General features: G+C 43.7%; 1 protein-coding gene across 11 annotated transcripts in view; it reads left to right on the top strand.

Moving 5' to 3' along the window:
- Positions 1-252: 252 nt before the first annotated feature.
- The window catches only part of fat1a (FAT atypical cadherin 1a), a 72,641-nt gene continuing 47,770 nt past the window's right edge, over positions 253-25,123 (top strand). For 10 of the 11 annotated variants that reach the window (XR_003931664.1, XR_003931666.1, XR_003931667.1 and 7 more), the window contains exons 1-3: positions 1,901-2,068; positions 3,470-6,759; positions 19,063-19,377. Coding sequence is in view for 7 of the 11 variants with exons in the window: in XM_030094124.1 (XP_029949984.1) it covers positions 3,498-6,759; positions 19,063-19,377 (3,577 nt within the window). In the remaining 4 variants the exon portion in view is untranslated. Of the gene's footprint in view, positions 364-1,900; positions 2,069-3,469; positions 6,760-19,062; positions 19,378-25,123 lie in introns of those variants that run through there. The other variant, XM_030094125.1, reaches the window with a different exon arrangement.

Consider the following 25,123-nt stretch of genomic DNA (forward strand, 5'->3'; position numbering starts at 1 on the left):
AGAAAATCACGACGCTGACATTTCTCTCCCTCTCTACTATTCTCGTCTCGCGCTGCGCTGCGCTGCGCTCCGTTCGGGATTGCGGTATTTCCGACACCACCTGAAGGCACCAGCAGTATGCCACCCCACCTGAGCCGCCGTGGAGCAGAGGCGCGAGGCGCAGAGTCGCCCACAGCTCTCCTGTACCGAGCCACCATGTGAGAGGAAGCCCGAGCGGACCTGACTCCGAGAGGGACCGAAGAGCGGGGAAAGTCACAAACTCAACCATCGGGAGGATGCACGCAAACATCAGTCAACGCAAACTGCTGGAATTTATGTGATCGGAAGTTTGGAGCGACAGCCGGCAATCATCCCGCTGATCCGGTAAGAAGCCTCGAGCAGTGTTAAAATACAGCTTTAGTTTTTATTTCTTTCTCTTTGCACGACTACTAAAACTTTGCGCTCAACTAAAAAAAGTGAGCGCCCGCGACTTGTGCCAGACCACCAAATGCACAAACACGCACGCTTTGCTCACCGGCACGCATGCATACGACCAACACACACTCACACGCGCGCGCACGAAGGAGCACGCTGCGTGTTGACAAGTTGTCGAGCTGCATGCAGCACAGGCTTTCTGCAGGCGCACCAGCTGGATCACTGCAGTCCGGGAAAGAACAGTGAGACAGCGCCATCAATCGTATAACAGCCTCACTCCTGAGAGAGAGAGAGAGAGAGAGAGAGAGAGAGAGAGAGAGAGAGAGAGAGAGAGAGAGAGAGAGAGAGAGAGAGAGAGAGAGAGAGAGAGAGAGAGAGAGAGAGAGAGAGAGAGAGAGAGAGAGAGCGCGGCTTTTAGTCTGAGAATCAGTCAGGAAAGCTATGAGAAGAGGGGGGTTGATGGGATCAGAGCCTTCGTGGGGAATGTGCTATCACTATCAGTCACCCTGTTCTAATGCCAAAACACATATACACTGTATCTCCATAATGATCAATAATAATAATAATAATAATAATACTAATAATAATAATAATAATAATGATAATTCATCTGAAAGGGCATGAGAATATAGTCTGAACAACAGACGCTGAAGCACATAAAATGCAATGATCCACACGAGAAATGTTGCATTTGCAATTATCGCCAACCTACTCATCATCATCATCAGGGCAGCCCTGGAATTCCACTGGTTTTTGCATATTCTTTATGGTGACAATAAAATTACGATGCATATTCTGGGGTCATATTTTCCCAACAAAGCGATCATAAATTATAGTTCAATTTCAATTTTTATTGTCAGACAGGGAAGAGGTCATGCAAAAAATAACCTGTCAAAGTAGCCTAAATAATATGTTGCCGGCGACGCTGCAGCTGCAAAGGTGAACATTGGCTTTGTCAAAGCTTTTGTCCTTTGTACAAGGGTATCTTCTTTCACCTGAGGAGGAAGTGGCTGCATTGCATTATTAAATAAACTGCTTAGTTAGATTGTAATTAAATGTGCATGGAAAGGGTGCTTAGAATAAAAGATCTGAATGTGCATTTAAAAAAAGGCGAAGTGGCTTTTCATTTTCTGCACGTAGACTATAATCACAATCAGGATGCCGTCAAAAGCGAGTCCCCGTGGTTGGTAACTTTTATTGAGTCCTTTCAACAATAAGCAGCTGGTTGCCCTGAAGCAAAACTAGCTGGCAGATTCAAATAAAGTGATTCAGTACAGGACACTCTTTTTTTCCCCCTTCTTTCTTTTTCGGTGGCGGGGGGAAAGGAAGTATTTTATGCGAAAATAAATCAGATCGCCCCTGGTCGTGGGTTCACAGCGGAAAGGTTTTATCCTCTCCGTGCCAGAAGTAGATCCGGACGTGCGCAGCGCGGAGAGATACCGGGCAGCTCCGGAGAGGGAGAGAGAGGGAAGCGGTGAGAGAGAGAAAGAGAGCGAGAGAGAGCGAGAGAGAGAGAGAGAGAGGGAGAGAGGCTCCCTGCTGGTGGCAGATGGAGTAGCGGAGCAGAGAGAAGTACACGTATTACCATGCTGAGATTTGGAATACACAAACTACATGCAAAACCTCCCAATCTGCGAGATTTGTGAAAGCAGAGGTAGGTGGATCGATGCTTTGCGCGCCGCATCTCTGTAGCGCGTTCTAAAAGTTCAGCTCGCTCTTTCTATTGTGGAACAAACGCGCCGCTCGCCCGCTTTCTCTGCCGCTTTGGGCAACTTTAGCTGTGGTAAAAATCCAGCTTGAACGTCGTATTTGAAAGCTGTGTGTGTTTTCTGTTTGTATTCCAGTTGGAGTTTGTGTTGTGTGTGAAATGTGTGGGTTTTTTCTTCTTTTTTTTCCCCTCCTCGGAGCGAGTCTTCGCAGCGCTCGGCTGCCGTCGTTTTAAGAAGTGAATGGCTTTAGATGGGGGATGGGGTCAGAAATGAAAGAGCCTCGAGGTGCCAAACTTATTTTCTGTTGACTTTTAAGTTTTTTTTCCCTATACAAAGTTAGCACAATTTACCGAGAAACGCGTCTCAGTGATTGTCTGCTGATAGTATAAGAAAGAAACACAAGTTTTCGCTTTACTTTGTATCTTTTTTTCCTTCAGTGGTCGACAGTCAGCAGATGGTTCTTTTGTACCTGCAGGCGATAGTTTTGGTTTTAAAGTGATTTGACTCGGTTACTTTTTAACCCTCAATAAACCATCAATAACTAAACCTTTGTACGGACACACCAAAAGTAAATAACGCAGTTTTTTTTTATTATTATTTATTACCAAGCGCTGTCGCGCAGACATGGCAACGTCCTGGTTTTTATTTGCCTTTGTACAGAAGACTCCCACACTGAGACGCTGTAAAGCGGCTATAAACGAATGAGTGTGCGATTTTAAAGCAGTTGTATAGTCATCTCTGCACCGGATTTAACTCTGATTGTATTCAGACGACATTGTAAAGACCATTTTTCAGTTTGATCTACCACATTGCCGTCTTCTTTTTTTGTAATTATAATAGTATGAACCTTTTACAGCCTGTACAGCAGTGTCATGGGTAGAGTGTGCCTTTTAATGTTCATTTCAGTAAAGTATAAAGCGTCATTATTTTCAAATCTTGAGCGTTTTTATGTCAGATTCACTTGTGGACGTGTGTGCTCGCTTTTTCTGACCTCCTCACACTGACGATACTGGTGAAGTGCATCAAGCTGGCATCTGGCGCTGTGCAGACCTGGGAGCAGCACAGGCTTAGATCTCTCCACCTGACTGACTGCTATACCTCATCCTATTTCCACGAGGAGCCCATTTAGCCATTTATCAGCCTCACTATCACATGTCATAACATTTCAAGGCGTCTTGGAGTCTAGGATCAAAAAGCAGCATTTCACAGCATTGTGGCAGCTTTGTTTGTTCAGACAGGCAGTAATATATTTTTTTCAATATACCTCTTTTATCTTATTGATTTCAATTACAGGTAATAACCTTAAATTGTCTGTGATTCTAAATACTCTTTTTTTTCTTTGCCAGGTGGTTCTGTGAAGATCACGGTACGATAATGGAGAAGCATTTGCTTCCGCTGCTTGTGCTGCTCCTGCAGCTTTTCTGTGGCTATGCAGAGAACCAAAGGATGGTGAGGGCTGCCTCCATGCAATTCACGCACTCTGTTTACAATGCCACCATATATGAGAACTCCGCTGCTAAGACTTACTTGGAGAGCCACACCAAGATGGGAATCTATATCACAGACCCTACATGGGAGATACGGTACAAAATCATCTCTGGAGATAATGAGAACTTGTTCAAAGCGGAGGAGTACCTGCTGGGAGATTTCAATTTTTTGCGAATAAGGACCAAAGGAGGCAGCACTGCCATTCTGAACAGGGAGGTTAAGGACCACTACATACTGACCGTCAAAGCCTCGGAAAGGAGCACCAACTTTGAGTGTCGCACCAGAGTTAAGGTGCAGGTATTGGACACGAACGATCTGAGGCCTCTCTTTTCGCCAACGTCCTACAGCATCTCTCTGCCAGAGAACACGGCCATCCGCAGCAGTGTGGCCAAGGTAACGGCGACTGACGCAGACATCGGTACGAATGGAGAGTACTACTATAGTTTCCGAGAGTGGACGGACATGTTTGCGGTTCATCCGACAAGCGGTGTGGTGACACTGACCGGCAAGCTGGACTTCTCTGAGACGAAGCTGTACGAGTTGGAGATTCTGGCGGTGGACAGGGGAATGAAGCTGTACGGCAGCAGTGGTTTCAGTAGCATGGCCAAACTCACAGTGAGGGTGGAGCAGGCCAATGAGCATGCCCCCGTGATCACTGCAGTGACCCTTGCCCCTTCTGATGTCGACCACGATCCCACCTACGCCATCGTCACGGTCGAGGACAACGATCAGGGACCAAATGGAGAAATAGCCTCATTGAGTATTGTAGCCGGTGACCCTCTTCAGCAGTTCAAGGCTGTCAGAATCAGTCCCGGGAGCAAGGAATATAAAATTAAAGCAGTCAAAGTTGTAGACTGGGATAGCCAGCCTTACGGATACAATCTCACTCTGCAGGCAAAGGACAAAGGCAGCCCCCCTCAATTTTCATCTGCTAAATTGGTACATGTCACTTCTGCTCAGTTCAAAGTGGGTCCTCCTGTTTTTGAAAAGGCCGTTTACAGAGTCAACCTGAGTGAATTTGCCCCGCTTCACACACCTGTCACTATGGTAACAGCTGTGCCAAAGTATCCTCAGCTAAAGTATGCTTTTAAACACAAATCTGACAAGAACAGGTTCGCCATAAATCCAGATACTGGCTTAATCAGCACCACAGGACCGATCAATGCTGATACTTCCTCACAATTTGAGCTCGATGTGATCACCAGCGACAAAAAAGCAGCCACAAAAGTGATCGTTGGCGTGATTGATGTGAACAACAATGCCCCTGAGTTCCAGCAGACATCTTACAAGGCCAGCGTTGATGAGAATGTACCCATAGGGACCAGTGTGTTAACAGTGAAAGCCACTGATCTAGACAGAGGGGAGAACGGCTACGTCACCTACAGCATTACCAATCTCAACCCTCAGCCGTTTGTTATTGATTATTTTTCCGGGGTGATCAGTACCTCAGAAGTCCTAGATTACGAGCTCATGCCCAGGATTTACAATCTTAAAGTCCGGGCATCAGATTGGGGATCCCCTTTCCGGAGAGAGGTAGAGGCATCAGTCACCATAACATTAAATAACCTGAATGACAATAAGCCTTTGTTTGAAAATGTGGACTGCGAAGTGACTGTGCCCAGAGATCACGGTGTGGGAGAGCAGATAACAACGGCGTCTGCCATAGATGCTGATGAACTGCAGCTTGTACGGTACAATATTAAAGCTGGAAACGATCTGGATCTGTTTGAACTGAACCCAAACTCTGGCATGCTGTCGCTGAAGCACACACTGAGTGAGGGAGAGGCAGCTAAAGTGTCCTTTCATAGTTTACAAATCGTGGCAACTGACGGCGAACATGAGACTTGGCCAATGTTCATGAACATAACTGTCATCACGGCCCGCAAGCCCGTCCAGTTGAAATGTGTGGAGACTGGTGTCGCTACCATGTTGGCTGAAAAGCTTCTGCAGGGCAGCAAAATCCACACGCAAGCTGAGCAGGATGACAACTTTATGGACATTCACTCCGTCAACCGGTACACTCCTCAGTTTGCAGAGTCTTTCCCCAGTGTGATTGAAGTCAAAGAAGACCTCACTGTCGGGGCCCGCATTGTTCATTTAAGTGCCACTGACTCAGACAGTGGCTTTAATGGAAAGCTAGTGTATGTTATTTCGGGTGGAGATACGGAAAGCCGTTTTATAGTTGATATGGAAACTGGCTGGCTTTTGGTTTATTCCCCTCTCGACAGAGAAACAACGGACCACTACACTCTCAATGTGACAGTTTATGATCTTGGGATACCGCAGAAGTCGTCATCGCGCCTCTTGGATGTTAAAATCTTAGACGCCAATGACAACAGCCCCCAGTTTTTACAAGATTCGTACACAGTTGAAATAAGCGAAAGCACACCTGTTGGGACTGAAATTATCCAGGTGGATTCGACAGACAAGGATAAAGGTGACAATGGAGTCGTTAGGTATTCAATCTTTGGAGGCACAAACCATTTCGCGATCAATGAGGTTACTGGCGTTGTGACTGTGACAAAGCCCTTGGATCGTGAGATACATCCATTTTATGTGTTGAAGATTGCTGCACGTGACCAGGCAACAAATGACCCTCAATTAGTGTCCACGGTGCCACTTAAAATCACCCTGGAAGATGTGAACGATAATCCACCAAAGTTTGTTCCCCCCAATTATCGAGTGAAGGTGAGGGAGGACCTTCCCATCGGTACTGTGATTATGTGGCTGGAGGCTCACGACCCTGACCTCGGACCTTCCAGTCAGGTACGATACAGCCTCATCGATAATGGCGACGGGAATTTCGAAGTGGACAAACTCAGCGGTGCTCTGCGTATCGTGCAGAATCTCGATTATGAAACAAAACAGGTGTACAACTTGACAGCGAAAGCTAAAGACAAAGGAAAACCCATCTCTCTGTCGTCGACCTGTTTCATCGAGGTGGACGTGGTGGATGTTAATGAGAACCTCTACAGGCCGCTCTTCCGATCATTTGTGGGAAAGGGATTTATAAAAGAGGACGTGCTTGTTGGGACTTCAGTGATGACTGTCACAGCTGAAGATGAAGATCAAGGACGGGATGGAGAGATTCGATACTCCATCCGAGACGGGTCTGGGCTGGGAATATTCTCCATAGACGAGGAAACAGGTGAGTCGTTTTTCTGATGACTAATGTGAAGTTTGTTTTTATCCATCCCTTTTTCTTATACCCTGTTAAGGGTAGTGCGGAGCTGGAGCTGATTCCAGCTAACTGTGGATGAACCAGTTCATTACAGAGAGACAGACACACACACACACACACACACACCAATCATACACACATGTTGAAATCAAAGTACCATACAGCAGTTTGAGTTGAGTTTGACTTTAGTAAGGAAAGTTTTACAGCACTAAAGTTTACATGTTGCACTGTGTGGAACAATGAGCTAAGATTGTCTTCGAAGAGATGAGCAAAGTTCCCGATTCCGCTAATATTTCTTCTTCGGGAGAATTGACGACAGGAACAGATGGTCCAGCTGTCTCTCAGACCTTTTTTGTGAACATTCCTGAGTAGTCACTGTGATACTAAAAAGATTCTGTGTGATCTCAACCCCCACTACCTCCAGCCACACTCTCACCATATTCATGGAAAATCCTTTTTAAAACAGATTCAATTTGGAAAATGGTCAAATCTGATTGACCCAAGGTTAAAATATTGTAATGGAATTTGATAATGGGTTCATATTTTGCAGTATTGTACTGATTGTACGGATTTACTGGTACATTTTTATTGTGTTGCAGAAAATATGTTAATACATGCTCAGCTGCCCGGAGTCATTTCAGCAGCTGACTCAAATTAGCTGAAATTAAGCAGTCTGGAATTCTGGGACTTCCTGTCCAAAAACCCAACAATCACCTGAGCTGGGTGTTTGAGATCTGGCTCTGTGCCGTCCCTTTTAAACCTGTTAACCACATTGTTGGATGGCTTAATGTGACTTTCCCCCCATTTGATATGAAATTCTCTCTTCTTCTCACTATGCATATTTAATGTCAAAACGAACCAGTGTAACCTAATGCATAATGCATTAATTTTTCTTGGCATAACATGCAACCTCATATTTTAAACCTGCATAACAAAGATAGAATTGTGATTTATCAAGTCTTTCGCTGACTCTTTCTGTCGTGAAAGCAGTTTCTTTGTATAGGTTCTTGCTGATTGAGAATCAGATATATGTGAATGATTAAATAAGTTGACAGGAAGTCTCAGCAGTGAACCTGTTGGGAAATGTCTTTTCTCTGCTTGCCCGGTAAATTTAGCACGAGGAGATGAGCCTTTATGAAGGCTTCGTCCTCCAAGGCTGTTTGTCAGTTGTGGTGTGTCTGTTATTGTTTCTGTGGTAGCGGCTGGATTGCTGGTTTGTAATGAGATTTTGTTTTATGAAGAGCGATACTGTGATTCTGTGCTCAAACCCGTGGCTGCATTTATATGCGGAGAATCAGCTTTAATTCAGGTTCAGCCTCATTTCGTAATAAACTGACTTGAATAAAATCTGAATGTATTACCGTGCAATTGTGAAAGGAGCAAGAGGAACTCTGGCTGTTCTGTAAGCTTGGCTGGCAAGCTGTTTTTTCCTTGACCTCAACATTATTCCAAACATTTACCAGGGTTTGTTGTGTGTCACACTGGTGAGAAAAAGCTCAGAAAGGAGAAGTCATTGTCACATGTGTGACTCGTGGCTGGATGAAATGATCAGATGTGCTGTGTTGTGTGATGCCAGTTATCTGCATGTCTAAACACTTCTGATGCACATTGTGAAACACATAATTAAAAAACAAAATGATCAGTAACAAATAGTTTATATCACGAATAAGCACTAATGCTCAGTAAAAAACTGTTCTGTTAAAAAGTGCGGAAGAAAATCAGCTAAATTAAGTCTTTGACCTCCAAGTGTGACCTTGCTGGTGGCATTGGAGCTTCTGTATAGATCTACTGGACCTGATTGTTGAGGCTTTTCCCCACCAAGCAGAATATTCTTTTATATGCTGAAGTTACAGTAAATTACACTTGAGGAGGTATTTGAGAGCCACCTTGGGCAATAAAGGTCCGGCGTGTTACTGCTTTCAACAAAACTTTCTGTCGGTAAATAGTGCATACAGTTTTGTTTGTGTAAACCAGCTGACGTCAAATTTCAACCCAGAATGAATCGGAGGCCCAATCTTTTTGGGCTCCTTTAGTGATATAGGATAAGTACATGCTCCAAATGGAGACTCTCTGTTTCGGTTTAATATAGCAAAGGAGTGTATTGTTGACTGATCCTGCCAGGATTTTCAAAAATGCAGTGATACCAGCCAATCCTTTACTACAGTATTAGTCTTGATGGAGTCACATGCAGGCCTGCAACTGGCATCCACATTTGACTCCAAATCCCATGTAGAGCACTCATTCTGAGAGCTCGGTTTGATCTTCTGCTTAATCCCTCAGTCCTATATTAAGTGATTATCAGGAGGTGCAATGATAGGATTGTCCTGGGCTTGGTCCTATTATTATAGATTTCATCTGAGGTCAGTAGACAACTAAATACAGCCAAGGTGGTAATGCCCCTCCTATGATTTCACTAGATGAAGGGTGTGGTGTGTCAGGCGACCATATGCATTTAGAATATCAAGCTTCCAAAAAGGAAAATATAAGCATGGGTGCACACCCCTCCATATACGCAGCGCTGCAGCTGCATGTTGTGAATCTTAACCAGAGTATCTTAAAATGGTTCAAAATTAGAAAACAAATGGAAAAAAAGTGGTGGTGAGGAAAACTGCCAGGAGCCGCACACCTTCAGACTTTAAATTACTCTTTCAGTGTGGGACAGAGTGAGAAAGGGCTACGGAAGTCTTTTTCTGTTTTACTTAATGCCTATAATCCTAAACTCCATGCAGTTGTGTGTGTTTGGAATCCGTCAGCCTTGAGCTGTCGTCTTTTGCTTGTCCTTGTTCCACAATATGAATGGATATTCTTTCAGTTTGACATTGAATGCAGGATGTATTGAAGTGATATTAAATCATTTCCGTTTGACTAATGTTGAAAAACTATGCAGGAAATAAACATACTTTTTCCCGAAGATCCAGTCATAACTTCTAAAATTGTTCCGAGTTGCTGTTTTTTGAGTCTTCCTCTGTTCTCATTTACCTCCACCTTAGGTTAAAGAGAGGCTCTTATTCAAGCCACGTCCTCCTCTTCCTCGGTTTCGGTCCCTCTCTGTCTGACTGCTCGGGGAGTCCATGGCAACTGTTTGCGCAGACATTCTCAGTGTTATTAAAAGCTCCGCGGTCCCTGGATTGGTGCCATCTCAATTTAAACATACTCCTTATTATCAAGACTCTTTTCCGGACCCTTTCCCATGCCGGGTACTAAAAATGACCTCTCATCGCTGTAATGGGAAAGTTTGTTAATAGCAAATTTTGACTGATAGGGACCAAAAGAAACTGGAGAGCCTGAGAATGGCAGAACTGAACTTCATAGTCAAAGCTAAAGACTTTCAATACAGCAAGACTCACTTCTTTCTGCCTAATCCAAGGCCAGTATTAGCTTTTTATCTTGGTTTGTGCTGCTGAACTTTGAGAAAAATATCCATCGTATCAGTTTAGGACAGGTTGCCATTTACTGTTACATGTTGCTTTTCAGCTATGTTGCTCAGAAAGAAAGCTACACTTTACTTGTAAAGTTATCAGTGACTTCTACCTTAGCATGTTGGAGCCCAACTGATATTGGTTTTGAAGTGCTGGTGCCAATTTGAAAGAAATAAAAAGTGCTGCAAATGTCTGATAAAGTTATATTTTCAAAAGACAATTGCTGGCTCTCCTGGGCTGGACACAAACTCTTAGATGTTGCTCAGTCAGCGCTGCGGCTGGAAAATAATCTACTGTAGCTCTGCGCGCTGTATGTAGGTCAGAACTGGAAAAAGTTGGATTATAACTCCTGAAATTTCACACCCCCGCTACTTACCATGTGACTAAATATTGAGGCTTTTTTCGCTTCAACTGTTTTTTCAGTTAGTAAAAAAAATCCCACAAAACAAGAGAAAAAGACCCAATAAAATTAGGTCGTCAAACGAATGCAACAATGCTTTCTTTTCATGAAGAACCTGAACAAGTCTCCAGTTTTTAACGTAGACCTGACTCAGCCTGACACACCTTACATCAGGTAACAGTCCACAGATATCTGGGGATTTTTTTTTATAGCCGGTGAGTAATCGTCTTTTTATTTTCCTCTGTCTGTGATAAGGGAAGATGACTGTGCAGATCAGGAAGCCTGGGTTGAGACTTGTCTGGAAGTTCAAGTGAATCACGCCTTATTGATCAAGCAATTTTTTTTGGATGAACTAGTGGAGGCACCAACAAAAACCATTAAATTCTAAATAGTAATCTCTTTGGCTAAAGAGAATTATGAAAATCCTGTTCCTGGTTTGGGCACCTGCTCAAGAAACATGCAGTTTCTTTCTTTTTTTTTTTTTTTCCAGGCATATTTAAAAGTTTGGCTTTGACTGGACACTAAACTCCATTATCACAATTCCCCCATGTGAAGCCGATTCCTCTCTGCTGAGGGAGACAGAACTGACTTTGAAGGTGTTTTCAAAGCAAATTGTTTTTCGACTCGCGATGAAATTATCCAGTGCACAAGGTGACCACAGCAGCGTGTGTTGAGTCTACACAAGACGCAGATGCTGGTTCTGTAATGTATGCATTGCCCTTTCTTGTTGGATAAAATATGCATTGCCCTTTCACTTGAAGCTGTTTGCAGCCTGCGCTGTGAAAGGCTCTATTGTGAGACCAAATGAAACAGTTTGATGCATCATGACAAAGTCTTGTTCCATTTCCAGTAGAGAGAGAGAGAAAAAAAAAAACCCTGCCAGCTATTCACTTCTCTCCCCGTCGTCTCCGTGTCAGAGTAAACAGATTCTTAGCGATATTGAGGAGACGTATGCCTGTTCTTGTTTGTGGTCAGTATCTTGAAACAATGTATAATTTGGAAAGTGGGAACCGCTGCCCTCTTGTCCTGAATTCTCTGCACGTCTGAGATAAAAGTTGGACTGCTAAGTGGCGCATGACTCCAAATAGTCTTTGCTTGAGCGCTGTTACTGTGGAGATGGGACCAGGAATGTGCGGAGCGACCGACTTGATTGTAGGTTGCTAAATGAAAAACACACTTTCCCTCGTTATAGTATGTTGTTCTCTCAGTCCATTAAATCTTTTTAAAGAAACCTTGAGTTGTGTCTTACGCACAGGACGTGCTCCATTGTTTGTTTATTCGTGTCATGCTAACCCTCAGTCACGGGTTGGATCTGTTGCCTCGCTTCTTTTTGATGCACGGCCGATTTGACATTTCTGAAGCTTCGTCGTCCAGCATTTGGCTACAAAGAACTTTTGAAAACCGAGCCTGGTGCAAACAGACCGTTCACTTATTTCCAGGGGAATAAAAAAAAAAAAAACTTAATATATTGTCCAACTTTCTGTCTTTGAGTTACTGATTCCTCCAATCAGTGCATCTTACAGACGTGATGCTGGAAGCATTAGCTTTCTGCCAACAGACACATCCCAGGATTTTTCCCGGCGACTCTCTCGCTCTCCTTAATTATTGATACGCTTTTATCCTTTTATTCAACTTTCAGCAACTATTTGAAGCATTTACAGGCAATTTCATGCTGTCTGACGGGTGACAGCCGTGACTGCAAATGCACTCTAGTGCTGTGAAAATACGTTTTCCTGTCCGTCAGCCTAAAATTGTGATCTTATCGGCATGGTATTAAAATTTCCCATCTGGAAGTTTAAGTCATGCGATTTGTTTGAAGGGTCCTGCAAATTTGTCCCTTCTCTTTCTTTTCATTACCTTTTATTTATTTATTTATTTTTAAGTTGAAGTGTGTTTTCCATTATTCCTTTGTTTTATTTATACTTTGGAAGCATTCTCTGAGTCAGGAGTGCCCAGATATTCACAAAGAAATCCCAAAAATAGATGAAAATTGAATAAACTTGGAACATAGAGTCTCCTGACTCACTGCTGTTGTTGGTTACGCTCTAAATTTAGCTAATTGAGTCAAGGACCTCAGTTATTTGGGTCATATTTTTTTAAATTCAAGTCTGTTCCCCTATTATAAATGCACAATGAAAGTTTGTGTGTTGAGTTTTGAACATTTCCAAAGCACGTTGACCAGTTCTCAACACTGTACCCGAACGCCTCAGATATCCTCCATATGTTATCCAGTAAACTGAAAAGTAAGACCATTCTATTGTCTTTATAGTTAATGTAAAGTTCTTTAATGATCAACAGGTGTGAACAAAAGTTCCTCAGCAGCACGTCTGGGGTTATCTCATTAACACAATGTACATTATTGCTACTGTTGTTGTGACGTAAGGTACAAAAATACCTTACGTATTTCAGTAGATCATTATGTGGGCTCCTCTTGGCTGCTTTCAGGCTCATCGGAGTCTTGTTGTCACGAGGTTGCCAGCAGACTCAGGAGAGGTCAGCAACTTCATATTTACAGTATGGTATCGATCCTGAAGTGTGACTGTCAGCAAGCAACACATTAGGCATGATTTTATAATAATGAGTTAATTACTGCACTGATACCGGTTTTTATAGATGCTTCAGGTACTGATAGCATTAGTATTTGCATTTCCAATCTTCCTTGTTGAAACATAGGTAATATATAGACCAACTAGGTGTCAATTAGCGGATAAAGTTGCAGCAAAATTTGGCATCACTTAGCATTGATAGAGAAGAAAAACCCCGATTCCGTCTTTTTGCGTCAGCATTCAGCACCAGTGAGCGTCTCGGCTCTTCTGTCGCTGTTTGGGATCCTTTTATTTTATTTATTTATTTTTTTTTTAACATGGCTGCAATTGCTTTATCCTCAGTAATGAGCTGGAATTGGCACAACCCTATTTTCCTGTATTGTGATTGACCATTTTTCAATCCCTTGCTGCAACCATAGGTATCGATCCGTTGTTGTATTACTATGTCTTCATGTATGTGGAACTAGATTATTTTTCTTAGTTCTTTGTGGCCGGTGAGCAGAAAGCATGGCGGTATACACATATTCTTTTTTTTTTTTTCTGGTGTCAGTCTTGGCTTTTTGAAGAATGTCTGCAGCACAAGGTGTACACTGTTAATATAGATGAAGAGACATGGAAAAGTGGATCAATGCAGATGTAAATGAAGAGGCTCAGACACCCACAGAGTGTTACAGAGGGCAGACAAATGAATGGAGATGGGCCCATTGTGATCAGATGAGCAGGCTGAGGGTCTTTTAGGGTTAGGATATCGTATCTGTTCAGATCACACTGTGATATTGAATCAAGGAATATGGCTCCGAGGCCTGTCGGAAAGGCCTTTGAAACAACACTGTTCCCAGCAACAATGGCAGCTTTGTACCATCAGCTAAATCCCAAAAGCTATCTCGACTGGAATTAATGGGAATTTTTGTTTAAATAGGCGAAGAAACATCCATTCAGTCATGCGTGGCAGATATGGAACAACTGGAACTGAAGATATGTATTTTTGGTCTCACAGAGTGAAAAATTTTCATGTTTTCTTTCTCTGATTGTGCTGCTGTTACATAGATATACAACACTCAAATGTTTGTAAAGAAACTTTCCCTCAAGCCAGCTGCCGAAAGTGATTTTTCTGCCTGTGTAACGTGTTCAGTGGAGCAACAAGTGGAAATGGTCCACAGGCTCAACAGGCTGGAAAAATGTGCCCAGTGTGTCGAGGGAGATAAGATAAACCAGTTCTTCTTCTGTGGCGCTATATCATCATTATAGGCGTTATTCCTCTGTGCTGTGTGAAATGCTGTGATTCGTGGACTGTTAAATTATGGGTGTTTGGACACACAAGTGTTACGTGAAATAAACTGAGAGAGCATCTATGAACAATGAAGAACCTTCACAACTTAAACTAGGGAGGAAAAATAAGAGTAAATATTTACATTAACAGCACTTCAGGGTTTTTGTAGCAATTGCTTTGGTTTATTTGAGATATTAAAGAAGCTTTTAGAGAAGTCCGTTTAAGATGTTTTCTGCTAATTTATTGTTCTTATGTAGTAACACTAACAAACATAGTCATCTATTTACAAACTTTATATCCTTTAACTTTAAAACAAAGTGAACACAAGTTTCACGGCAACAGAAAACTTTGTTTTGATGGAATTTTTCAAATCCCAAATTAAAAAAAACAAAAACAAAAATGACAGTCAGGCAAGTGAAGATGAACACTACGATTGCTTCCATGGCATGTGGGGATTTTACAGGCGCTCTGTGAGGTAGTCTATGGTTGTATCAACAAGAGAGCCCCAGGCCCCCTCATGCACGTGCTCCAACAGTGCAGCTTCTGACACAACGAGAGTGTGTGCATGGCTGGCCTGCCCGCAGATCTGTCCTATTGAAAAGGTATTATGAGTAGAGAAGTCAGACAACGGCCCCCCCTCGGTCTGCTGAGCAGCCGAGGACTCGTAACAACTGAGAATGGGTTTTTAAAAAGAAGGAAATCCAACCTCAAAACTGTGAAAATCTGAATCGCTGAAGTTAGAAAAGAAGGATGAAGCAACGCATGCTTTTGTCCCGACGTGTTTAAATGTTTTATGTTCATCAAGTTCAAAATCAGCGTGAAAATGAAAAAAGCTATAAAGTTGGTGGAAACACAGCCAGTCTTATACGTGCAATTAGGGGTTAAAGAAACCAAACAAGTGGAAGATTCCTGGTTTAATTTCTTTTTGCACAGTGTCCTAACTTTTCCGGTGCGGCGGTTGGTATCGCACTCGGCTCAACGACGAGGTAGAGGAATTCCAAGCATTTTGCCAGGGCCGTGGAAAGAGGAGGGGGGCGCACTGAGAAAGTTTATGCAAGCATGTGAGCTGGAGGCCTGAGACGGCCGAGGAATGTGGGGAAGGGGTGAGCGAAATTAACCGGGATCGTTCAAAGCAAACACCATCCGCAAGGAAGTGCCGCCTTATGTTGAGTTAGCTGCACATAATCACCGCGTCTGAGGTCGCTGGCAGATGCCTCGGCACAAACTACCAGAGTGGGATCAGAACGGGAGATAAACTCCTATTTTATGTGTTTCCATCCCCTATTGACAGCGTGAAGCTATATTTAGAACCCGACTTAACTTGTGACATGTGGTTAAGGGTTTCGCGCTAGGTTTTCCGGAGCAAATTTCAAAGGCGTCTTCCCCGTGTCGAGGTTTTCCCAGAGAATAAAGGTATTGTGTGTCTGCACAGGATGTGGATTTATGCGCGTATCTACATAAAATACCTGCCGGTCTTGATAGCTTAAAACGTGTTGGCTGTCTGAAGACTCGACCTCACTGCCACTGTGTGGCTGAGTAGCTTTGAAGAACAAAGCCAGAGGAACAAGAAAAAGAGCAAGGGAGGGAGGGGGAAAAAAAAAAAAGAAAAGCGGAAAGCAAATCTGGCTGAGTCGGTTGCAAGGTCTGTTTTCTTTTTTTTCCTGTAGCCGAAGGGCAGGTTTTGCTCCTGCGTTACTGGGAAGACGAGGTATATGGAACGGGTGTGGCAGCGGAATTCTTCAGATTCACCTTTCATGCGCTTTGTGAGCAGCGATTCACCCTGAAGCTGCGGCAGATGTCTTATCATGTGTGCTGTTTTACACGTTTAAGGTCAAGTTGTCCTGCTCCCCCGGATAAAATTCTACGCAAATCTCTTAAGCGTGTTAGAAATGATAATAAGTTGTGAACACTGCGATATTGATGCCGAGTGTTTTGACCTCAGTAGATGAAGTTATCTGGCGTATTGTGACGGTTACAAGCAGAAAAAAAAAACAAAAAACTGAGAGCGGAACGCTTGACCCTGGTAAAAATGGGATTGTTCTGCAACACTGGTCTCTGCCAGTCAAACACATGAGCAGTCAAGCAAGGGCATCTTCTTGGCAGAAGCATAGAAGACGTCTCATGCTTTCCCTATTGTCAGCTCTTTTCTCTTATTAGTGCATTTGCATGTGTGTACATGACTGCGCTGCACCTCCTTGCTTCACCTGCTCTCCTCTATTTTCTGCTCCTGTTACCACCACGTCTCTTAACAGACTCCTCAAGCATTTATCCCTCCTTTTACTCCATGCCTCTGCTCAGGATGCCTTGGATTTGCATTTCTTATTTATGTTGGACGAGTGCAATTTCCTGCACACGATTCTTTCTCATGGTGGTCTTTAATATCCACTACAAGCTGTCAGCCTCTGTAAAATCATGAATTACTCATCATTTTGCTGTTTCATTAAACCAGATTCCAATCTGTTAATCTTGTTCTGCGACACCTAAAATGCACTCCCGTATGCTGTCCGGTGATTTCAGCGTGTTAACCATTGCTTTGACTACACATCGACTTGTAATTTGCATTCTAGACATACTGGCCGGCGTTGTTTCGGCAGTGGGGACGCCTGGCTTTAGGAAACATGGCCGAGCCACCTAATCCCCCCCCCCCCCCCCCCCCCCAACCTCCTTATTACACGTCTGAAGCCGAGGTGAGAGAGCTGTAATGACAACTAATGACAAGAGGATCCCTGGACAAAAAAATGCAGGGCTGGTGAGAGAGAACAAACAAACTCCGCTCCCATGGCGAATCTGAGAATCCTGAGTGAAATCATTGATTACCCACTGCTTGCTCTCAGCAGCGCTCATTCATGGCTGTTTATCGAGTTACGCCGAGCACACACAAAGGCGACCGCAACACAAAGGCGGACTGTGTAAACTATTCAAACTTTTTTTTTTTTTGAAGCGTGTTGCAGCCGCTCAGTGATGGATTCTTACCGGGGCCACCGACACCCTGCGAGTGCGGCAGTAGTAAATGGATACCTTCACGTGGTAATGATAGTGGCAAAGAGATGCCTTTGGTATGCTCCGGTAATAATAGCATGAAATATAACAATGCGTTTCCGCCGAGTTATCACAGTAATAAAAGTATTGCAAAATACAGACTGGGAGACAGCGCCGTGTTTCTTTTTCTGAGGAACATTTTCTTCCTGTTGCACTGCACAGGTTTTCTACTTGTTGAGAATGAAGAGACCCCCCCCCCCCCAACAGGTGTGCAATTTTTCAAGACGCAATCTGTTGTTTCATCAGTTGCAACTCCTTTTTTTTCCTCCCCACCAGAAATCCTTGATTTGTTTGTTTTTTTTTTTTTTCCTTTTACTTATTCTTCCTTCAAAATGCTGCGAGAGCAGCACACAAAGAGCTGATTGCGCGGCAGCAGTTCGGCTTCACTTCATCAGTAGTTTTATTCTCACGCAGCAGCCTGATTTGAATGAAAAGGCAATCAATGTATCTGTTACAGCCCGGCGTTAACCACCCTCTCGGCAAATTGCTTTCTTTCGTTGTATGTTTGATTATCACGAGGAAGTAACGCAGAAGATGAGTCACCGAGGCGCGGCGGCCCACCTGAAAACTCGGGAAAAGATTTGTTGTCTTATGCCAGACTGTCACCTCTAAGCTTGTTGGCAGGTTCGCTGTTTATAGAAACGTTGCATTTTATCAGTTTTCCTTTGTGTGGAGTAAAACACAGCAGGGAATTAGCTCAAAGTATCGCGCGCTGCCGCTGACAGACGAGTGTGTAAATTTGTCTCTCCTGAACTATAGGTAATCCGTCCAAATTGCATACGAGGGGAGCCGTAATTAAGGCATCACATAAGCATTAGCACAAGCGCTCTATCCCCCAAACTTAAAAAGGAAAAAAAAACAAACCACCTTGCTTGAAGATTCTCACACTTATCCCTTCCTTCAGCACAATGCGCCTGCCAAGCACCTGGCGAGTGGTTGCAAGTGGGGTCACATGAGAGGAGCTAAAGTAAACTTACTCCTGTGAACTTTGCTGTCGGCTTTTCTTCTAAACGATTATTAAGAAGTTGCCCAGGTATTACTGATTCACCGCAGACAGACAGATCTCTGTTAACGCCTGAGCCTGTGCGTCGGATCGCAGCAGAGCGACGGAGGCACCGGCGGCCAGGAGGTTAACTACGACTGCCATGTAGTAAATGCAGAAGGATAATCTCCCCAAGATGATCGATACAGCATAACTCACATCTCAAACTCTGGAACACGCTCACTGTGCTGTTGGACTGCAGAATACGCTTCACACTCTTGCCTCTCTACCACCCTTCTGTTTTTACTGTTGTGAACTTAAACAACCTGCATTTGTCTCTGAAAAGTGTTTTGTTTGCTCAGCTGAAGGTTATGGCCCCCACATGGCAGTGAAATGCAAACAGAGAAGCACCAGCTCGTTGTTGTTAATATACCACCTTGACATGTTTGAGGCAAAAGGGCCCTTCAACCCGCCGATACCGCTCAGCTGCAGCTGCTCTTTAAACTATTGTTGCCTTCACTGCAGCAGTAACACAATCAGAATATGTGTTGGGATATGAAAATGTTTGCAGACGGCATAAGAATTCATTTTTCGCTTTCTCTTTAATCTCGCAGGTGTGATACGAACACAGGAGCTGCTGGATCACGAGACGACGCCTCACTACTGGCTCACCGTCTACGCCATGGATCGCGGCGTGGTGCCGCTCTCCGCCTTCATCGAGGTCTACATCGAAGTGCAGGACGTCAACGACAACGCGCCCCAGACCTCGGAGCCCGTCTACTACCCCTCCGTCATGGAGAACTCCCCGAAAGACGTGTCCATCATCCAGATAAACGCCGTCGATCCGGACGCCAAGGCCAGCGATAAACTCACCTACAGGATCACCAGCGGCAATCCCCAGGGCTTCTTCGCCATTAACGCCAAGACAGGTAGGACTGCTTTTTGCTGTGACGGAGATTCATGTTACTATAAATCGCATCCTTGGACCAGGAAGCTCCTGCTATTGAACCGTGAGCGTGTTCTGATTACAGGAGAGCCTTGGAACGTCACTCGTGACTTCAGAGAGAAGCTTTTAGATTACTGCAAAGAAATCAGCTCGTAGTGCATGAAAAGAAGGCCTCTTTCCCTAATGTCTATCTGCAGCGCAGTGATTAAATATTGACAACAATATGGTCGTACATTGCCGAGGTTACGTCTAATGCTTTTCATCTAAGTTAAAATATCCTGTCTGTTGCACATAAACGTATAACTGATGGAGAGTATTTCAGCTCTATCTTCACCTGCAGCCGATACACAAAAAAAAAAACATTCCAGTTACCTTGCGAGATATAGATAGCGCAGTGCACTGATCAAGGTAGCGGGCTTTTGTAGGGCTTCTGCTTTTTTTTTTTTTTTTTTTCCTCTTCACCCGGAACAGGAGTGGGTTGAGCCCACTGGGGGTTTTTTCCACTCTAACACTCTAAAGTGTCTTCTCATATGGTACTCTGGAAATGGTGTGATGATTAATATTTCATTGGGTTCTTTTAACGTTGCTGGAGCAGGCTATGTTTAGTAGAATAGCAGGACGAGAGGAAAAAAAAAAAATGTAATAGGTGCAAAGTGAAGCTTGGCGTATACGGCGAGCTTCTCTGTAAATTTACAGGTTTTGTGAATCCGTGAATGTAACAGTGCTGTCAGGAATTCGTTATACAGTTGTGCTATGAAGGTAGAGCCGATGAGATGAAAAAATGTAAACTAGCTGTTGGGACTGACTGCTCGGGGTGCCGAGTGATCGCCGGACTAAAAGGAGGAGTGGGTAGCGCAGCAGTTGCCCCAGTTTGTCCTCACTGACGTGTGTGGTCTTGTTTCCCAAGGTAGTCACATCAACAAACTGGAGTTATTTTGGTTGGAAGTGGCAATGTGAAGTTTTTGACCAAATAAGGCCTCACGGTGTAGCGTGCCTCCCAAACAAGCCCCGCGGCGGCGCGGGGGCACTCCCCAACAGACAGCACCAGAAAGACAAAATACGTGATAAGGACGGAGAGAAAAGGAGAACTTTGGGTGCCGGGCGCACGCAGTTGTTGTTTTGTCTGCCGACAAGATCGGCCTGCGCGCAGCGATAAGAACCCTTTGGATGCTGAAAAAGGAAAGTGGTAGGAAATTGAATATTTATCTCACACCAAAGTAGTCATAAATAACACAGCTTTAACACCGTGGGCGGATCCTGAGCAGTGGAGGAAATATCTCGCAATCACTTGCGTCTCAGATATATTCAGAGTTTTTGTCCCTCCAACAGATGAGCAACCTGCGATAAAAGGGCTCCCATAGCTGGGAAGGGATATTTACACCGGAGCGGCCGATCTTGAACCGCGCGACATCGCTTTTTGGTATTTCATTTGGCTGAAAGGCAGCATATTTATTCATTTTAGATCTCTCTTCTTTTCTTTTCCCACCGAAGATGACCTTCTCCTCTGATGAATACCTCTTAAATAACGCCTCGATATCAGCGTAAATGCTGTTGTTTCAGAGTTTTTCTAAAGCGATGGCGTTAAACTTGTCATACATTGCTTATACAGCAGTTTAATAAAGTTCCCTGAGTCCGTATATTTCAAGTAAACATTACCTATTCCGGGGATTACGGAGTATGTATGAAGCTTACGGTGAAGTCCAGTGTGGGTCGGAGCTCTTTACAGTAAAAATTGGCGGTATCTCCACGTGCCTCGGTCGGAGGGGCTCGCTGAACGAAATACTGAAGCGTAAGGATACGACCCATTCATGCATATGACAGCATGTTAAAACTTTTATCACGGGGACACCAGAGCCCTCTGCGTCAGGTTCGACAAAGAGCAGCTCGGACAAAGAAAACTTCATTCAGTCACTGCTCTTTGCTTTGATTTTTTTCGCCCCCGTCCTTTTGTTTTTCTTTCTGCAGCTCTGAGTAGAGGCAGGGAGGCAGGAAGGCCGAGCGAGCAGAGACCCAGGCAGAGAGTTGTACTCTGTACTAAAAACGAAAATTAACAGAAGCACTTACAACCGGGCGATTTAAATTTCATTTATTTAGACCTTTGGCAGCAAACAAAGATAAAAATAACCTGATATTGCTCCACAATATCAACTCAATGTGACATTTTCACCGCATATTACAGGTTTTTGAAAATGTTTAAATTTACAGCATGCCAGTCTCTGTAATTACATGTTCTAAAATTGCATTGGAAGCATAGGCCCTGTTTTGGCACGTCAACAAAGCTCCGCAAAGGGGTGGGAAACCGGAAAAGACGTCCTGGCTTGCGTTTTTTTCTTTTTCTTTTGCTTTTTCTTTCTTTTTTTTTTGTGGGTTATGGAACTTCACCGGCTTGTGTTCCCAGCTAACTCGCTCACTCTCCCTCCGTTTTGGGTCTCAGGTCTTCCTCTGCTTGCAAGCTGCCTTTTCAGCTTCAAACATATATGAAGATTTCACTCGACGCCTTGGGTGGCGTTGTTTGCCCCCTTCTTTTTTTTTTTTTTTTCCACGCGCAGAGCTACAGTGGCTCAGTAAAGCCCAGGATGAAAGGCTTAGCTCTGCTTTATTTCTGCCAAGTAAACAAGTCCCGCTGTTTAGGATGTTCCCCGACTTTAGTTTGTCATTAAAGTGCAAGACCAGCTCTTCTCCCCGGCAGACAGTTCAGCAATCCGAACGTCTGAAAGCTTAGAAACCAACGGCTTGATATACCCTCTCTTTCTGAAGGAATTGGGGGGGGGGAAGAGAGGACACAGCGGAGCAGGACGGGGAGGAAACTGTGCTCGTCAGATGAATTATGTGTATTATGAACTATGAGTTCAGCTAGTTTGAAAAACGTTGCTGTAAAATTTTCAAAACGTGAACCAGTGCTCAGTTGTACGTGAGCTTATGTGTCTGCAATAAAAAAACGTTGCTTAATTGCTGATTGTCCACTGGGAATTTTGAATATTAATAGTTTATCTACATGTATAACCATATTCGGGTTTCCCACAATCTGTTCCCTCTCTGAATGAGCAGGTTCAGCGGAGGTCGTTGGTTTGCGTTGCCCACCTTTCCAGTGGGGGAGTGAGCAGCGGTGAATCACTCCCTCTCTTCCTCCCTGTTCGCTGCCGTAGTGGACTTTAAACACTGGGTTTATGCCAGAACATGCGTGTGTTAGAAAAGCGCAGCCAAGCAGAACATGTAGTCAGAGCACACACACTCACACACACGCACGCACACACACACACCGCACACAGACAGGAAGTTTTCCATTTCTAATTCAAGGAGAGAGTGTGGGGGCAAAGATCTTCATGATAGCGCTCTTATCCGGCTGAATGCTCATTACTCTACTTCCTGTTGCGTGTATAAAATCCTCCTGCGTTGTAGTATTAGTACTTTCTAAGACTTCCCTCGTTGCTCCTGTGTTGTCCACTGACATTTTGGAGCCGAGTGTCATTAGTTCATGTAAACCGGACGTCTGAGATTTCAGTTTGCAGCATGTAACCGTCTTGAAAGCTATTGAAGTATTTCATTCCAGTGGTTAAATCCAAACGAAGAAAGGTCCACTCAGGTGAATTTTGAAATATATTTTTTTTTTGTTGTAGGCTGTCCTTTTTCTTCGCCTGAAGCCAGTGTTTCATTGTCATCAGTTAAAAGTGAGTTTTGTTGGTAATACTTTTGGCCAGCTTGGAGACTTTTGACAGGTTTTATGTGCATTTTTCTTCCCGGGGGTTGAGTGAGAAGGAAACGGGAAACAGCTAGTGGGACCTGCAGCCACAAATCATCCACCTCTTTGCGTAGCTCCTATCAAAAGTAGCACTTTCTCTCTTCTTGGAAGAAAAAACACACACACTCTTATCTTCAGCATTAAATGACGAGCAAACATAATAGTACGATACATTCTAAGTGGATAGATGCAGCTTTAAGCTAATTGAACCTTAAACCCGAGTTTACTTCTATGACTGGCATTAATATTTACCCGTAACATAACCTTGACCTGACCTTGAAATGTTTCTTTACTAAAAAGTAAAAAAAAATAAAATAAAAATAAAATAAAGATATTCTCCAGACCTTGACTTGATTTCCGTCTCAACAACACAACACATAAAGCTGCAGCATTACCTCTCGTCCTCATAATGTACCTCCCTCTCCAGATTTGGTTTATCCCAGACCCCACAAAGACAGTGAAAGCAGAAGAATCACATGCTCTCACATGGACAAACACATGTGTATTCAAGCTGTGGCCCTAAGGCCAGCTGCGGCCTCGTGTTGATGTACGTCTAAAAATACATGGCATACGGCCACACATGAAGACTGAATGACACACGGTTCAAAAAAGACAGCTCAGAGGACGTCATTCCTTTTTGAAACGAGTGTTAGTTTGATGCCAACGACTAATATGAAATTCGGTTTAAATGCAAACTTTCAGAATAATCAGAGCTTCATATTACATCTTTTTCGTATTGATTATTAATTTTGGAGCATGACTTGAAAACTTACCTAACACCTAAGTGTACAGTGGTGCTCAGAGAGACTGAAAATGAAAATGCAACTTTTTGAAAACTGCTTCCAAGGTGGAAGTTTGTGAAAATGCTCTGAGCTCATGTTTATGTGAATGGATGGAAAGGCAACAGAGATTAATTTTAAAACAGTGCATAAACAAGACTTTTTCTGAAATAAAAACACAAAAGCTATGCGTTGGGATATAAAAGGAAAAAATGCAGACAGTGTGAGCTGGTTTCTGGGATGTATGCGGCGCCCAGTGGGAAAACATTTTGGACACCTCTGCTCTGCAGGGACTGTGCATTGACTGTTTCCTATTGCTGCTTTCCTGTACTCATTCTGCAAGTACCTCAACCATAACTATAACTCGCCTCACCTGCCACCTAACCTAGCCGTATAGTCTCACTTTAAAATAATTGATTTTCCTTCTGGGGACTTGGTTTGGAGACAGAGAGACTCCCCCAAATCCCAATAATCTAAGTGTGTAAACAGATTTATGTTCCCCCGGCAAACACACTCACACTGGTGCTATCAGCGGTCTGCCAGAGCCACTAACCCTATCAGGGGAAGTGAGATAGGAAATGGATTCCCCCAACAACTTCCTGATGTTTCCGGTGATTTGAAGTCAAACAATTGTCACACCTCTCAGAAGAGATTAGGAGAAATGAAGGTGGAAATGAACAGCTCTCACGTTTTTCCCCTTAAAACTTCAAATAACATGCCATGGTATGCTGGTGGGCCAAGATTCAGTCTAAACACAGTATCTTTCAAACCGATCCCAGCAGGAACCACAGTTTTGATGCATCCTTTGTGGAAACGTGGAATGGCTTCTCATTTTTGAAGCGTAATGAAAGGCACAAACCTCCGTATGATGGATGGCTGAAAATCTCTTTGAAACTTTTTAATTTCCCTGGACATACCTTTGAAATCGAGATTAAAAGTCTCTCGGAATTATGGAGATTTCCTGAAAAACAGCGCGGTTTCTCCCGCTTGGAGTGAAACTTTTACAAACAGATGACCTGTTCCTGCGACCTCAAGGCAGGAACAAAGGGAGACTTGACACAGCAGGCTCCTTTGTGCTCTGTAAATTGAAGCACAGTAACTATGTCAACCATCAAGCGGCGCCTTTTAATTAACCCCGTGATTGATTTGCTGGTCATATTTTGACAGCCACTGTGTTTTTTCTTTACAGAAGCCATTGTCCCGGCAGTGTG

This window comes from Salarias fasciatus, chromosome 6 (genome assembly GCF_902148845.1).
Source record: "Salarias fasciatus chromosome 6, fSalaFa1.1, whole genome shotgun sequence".
NCBI lineage: Eukaryota > Metazoa > Chordata > Actinopteri > Blenniiformes > Blenniidae > Salarias > Salarias fasciatus.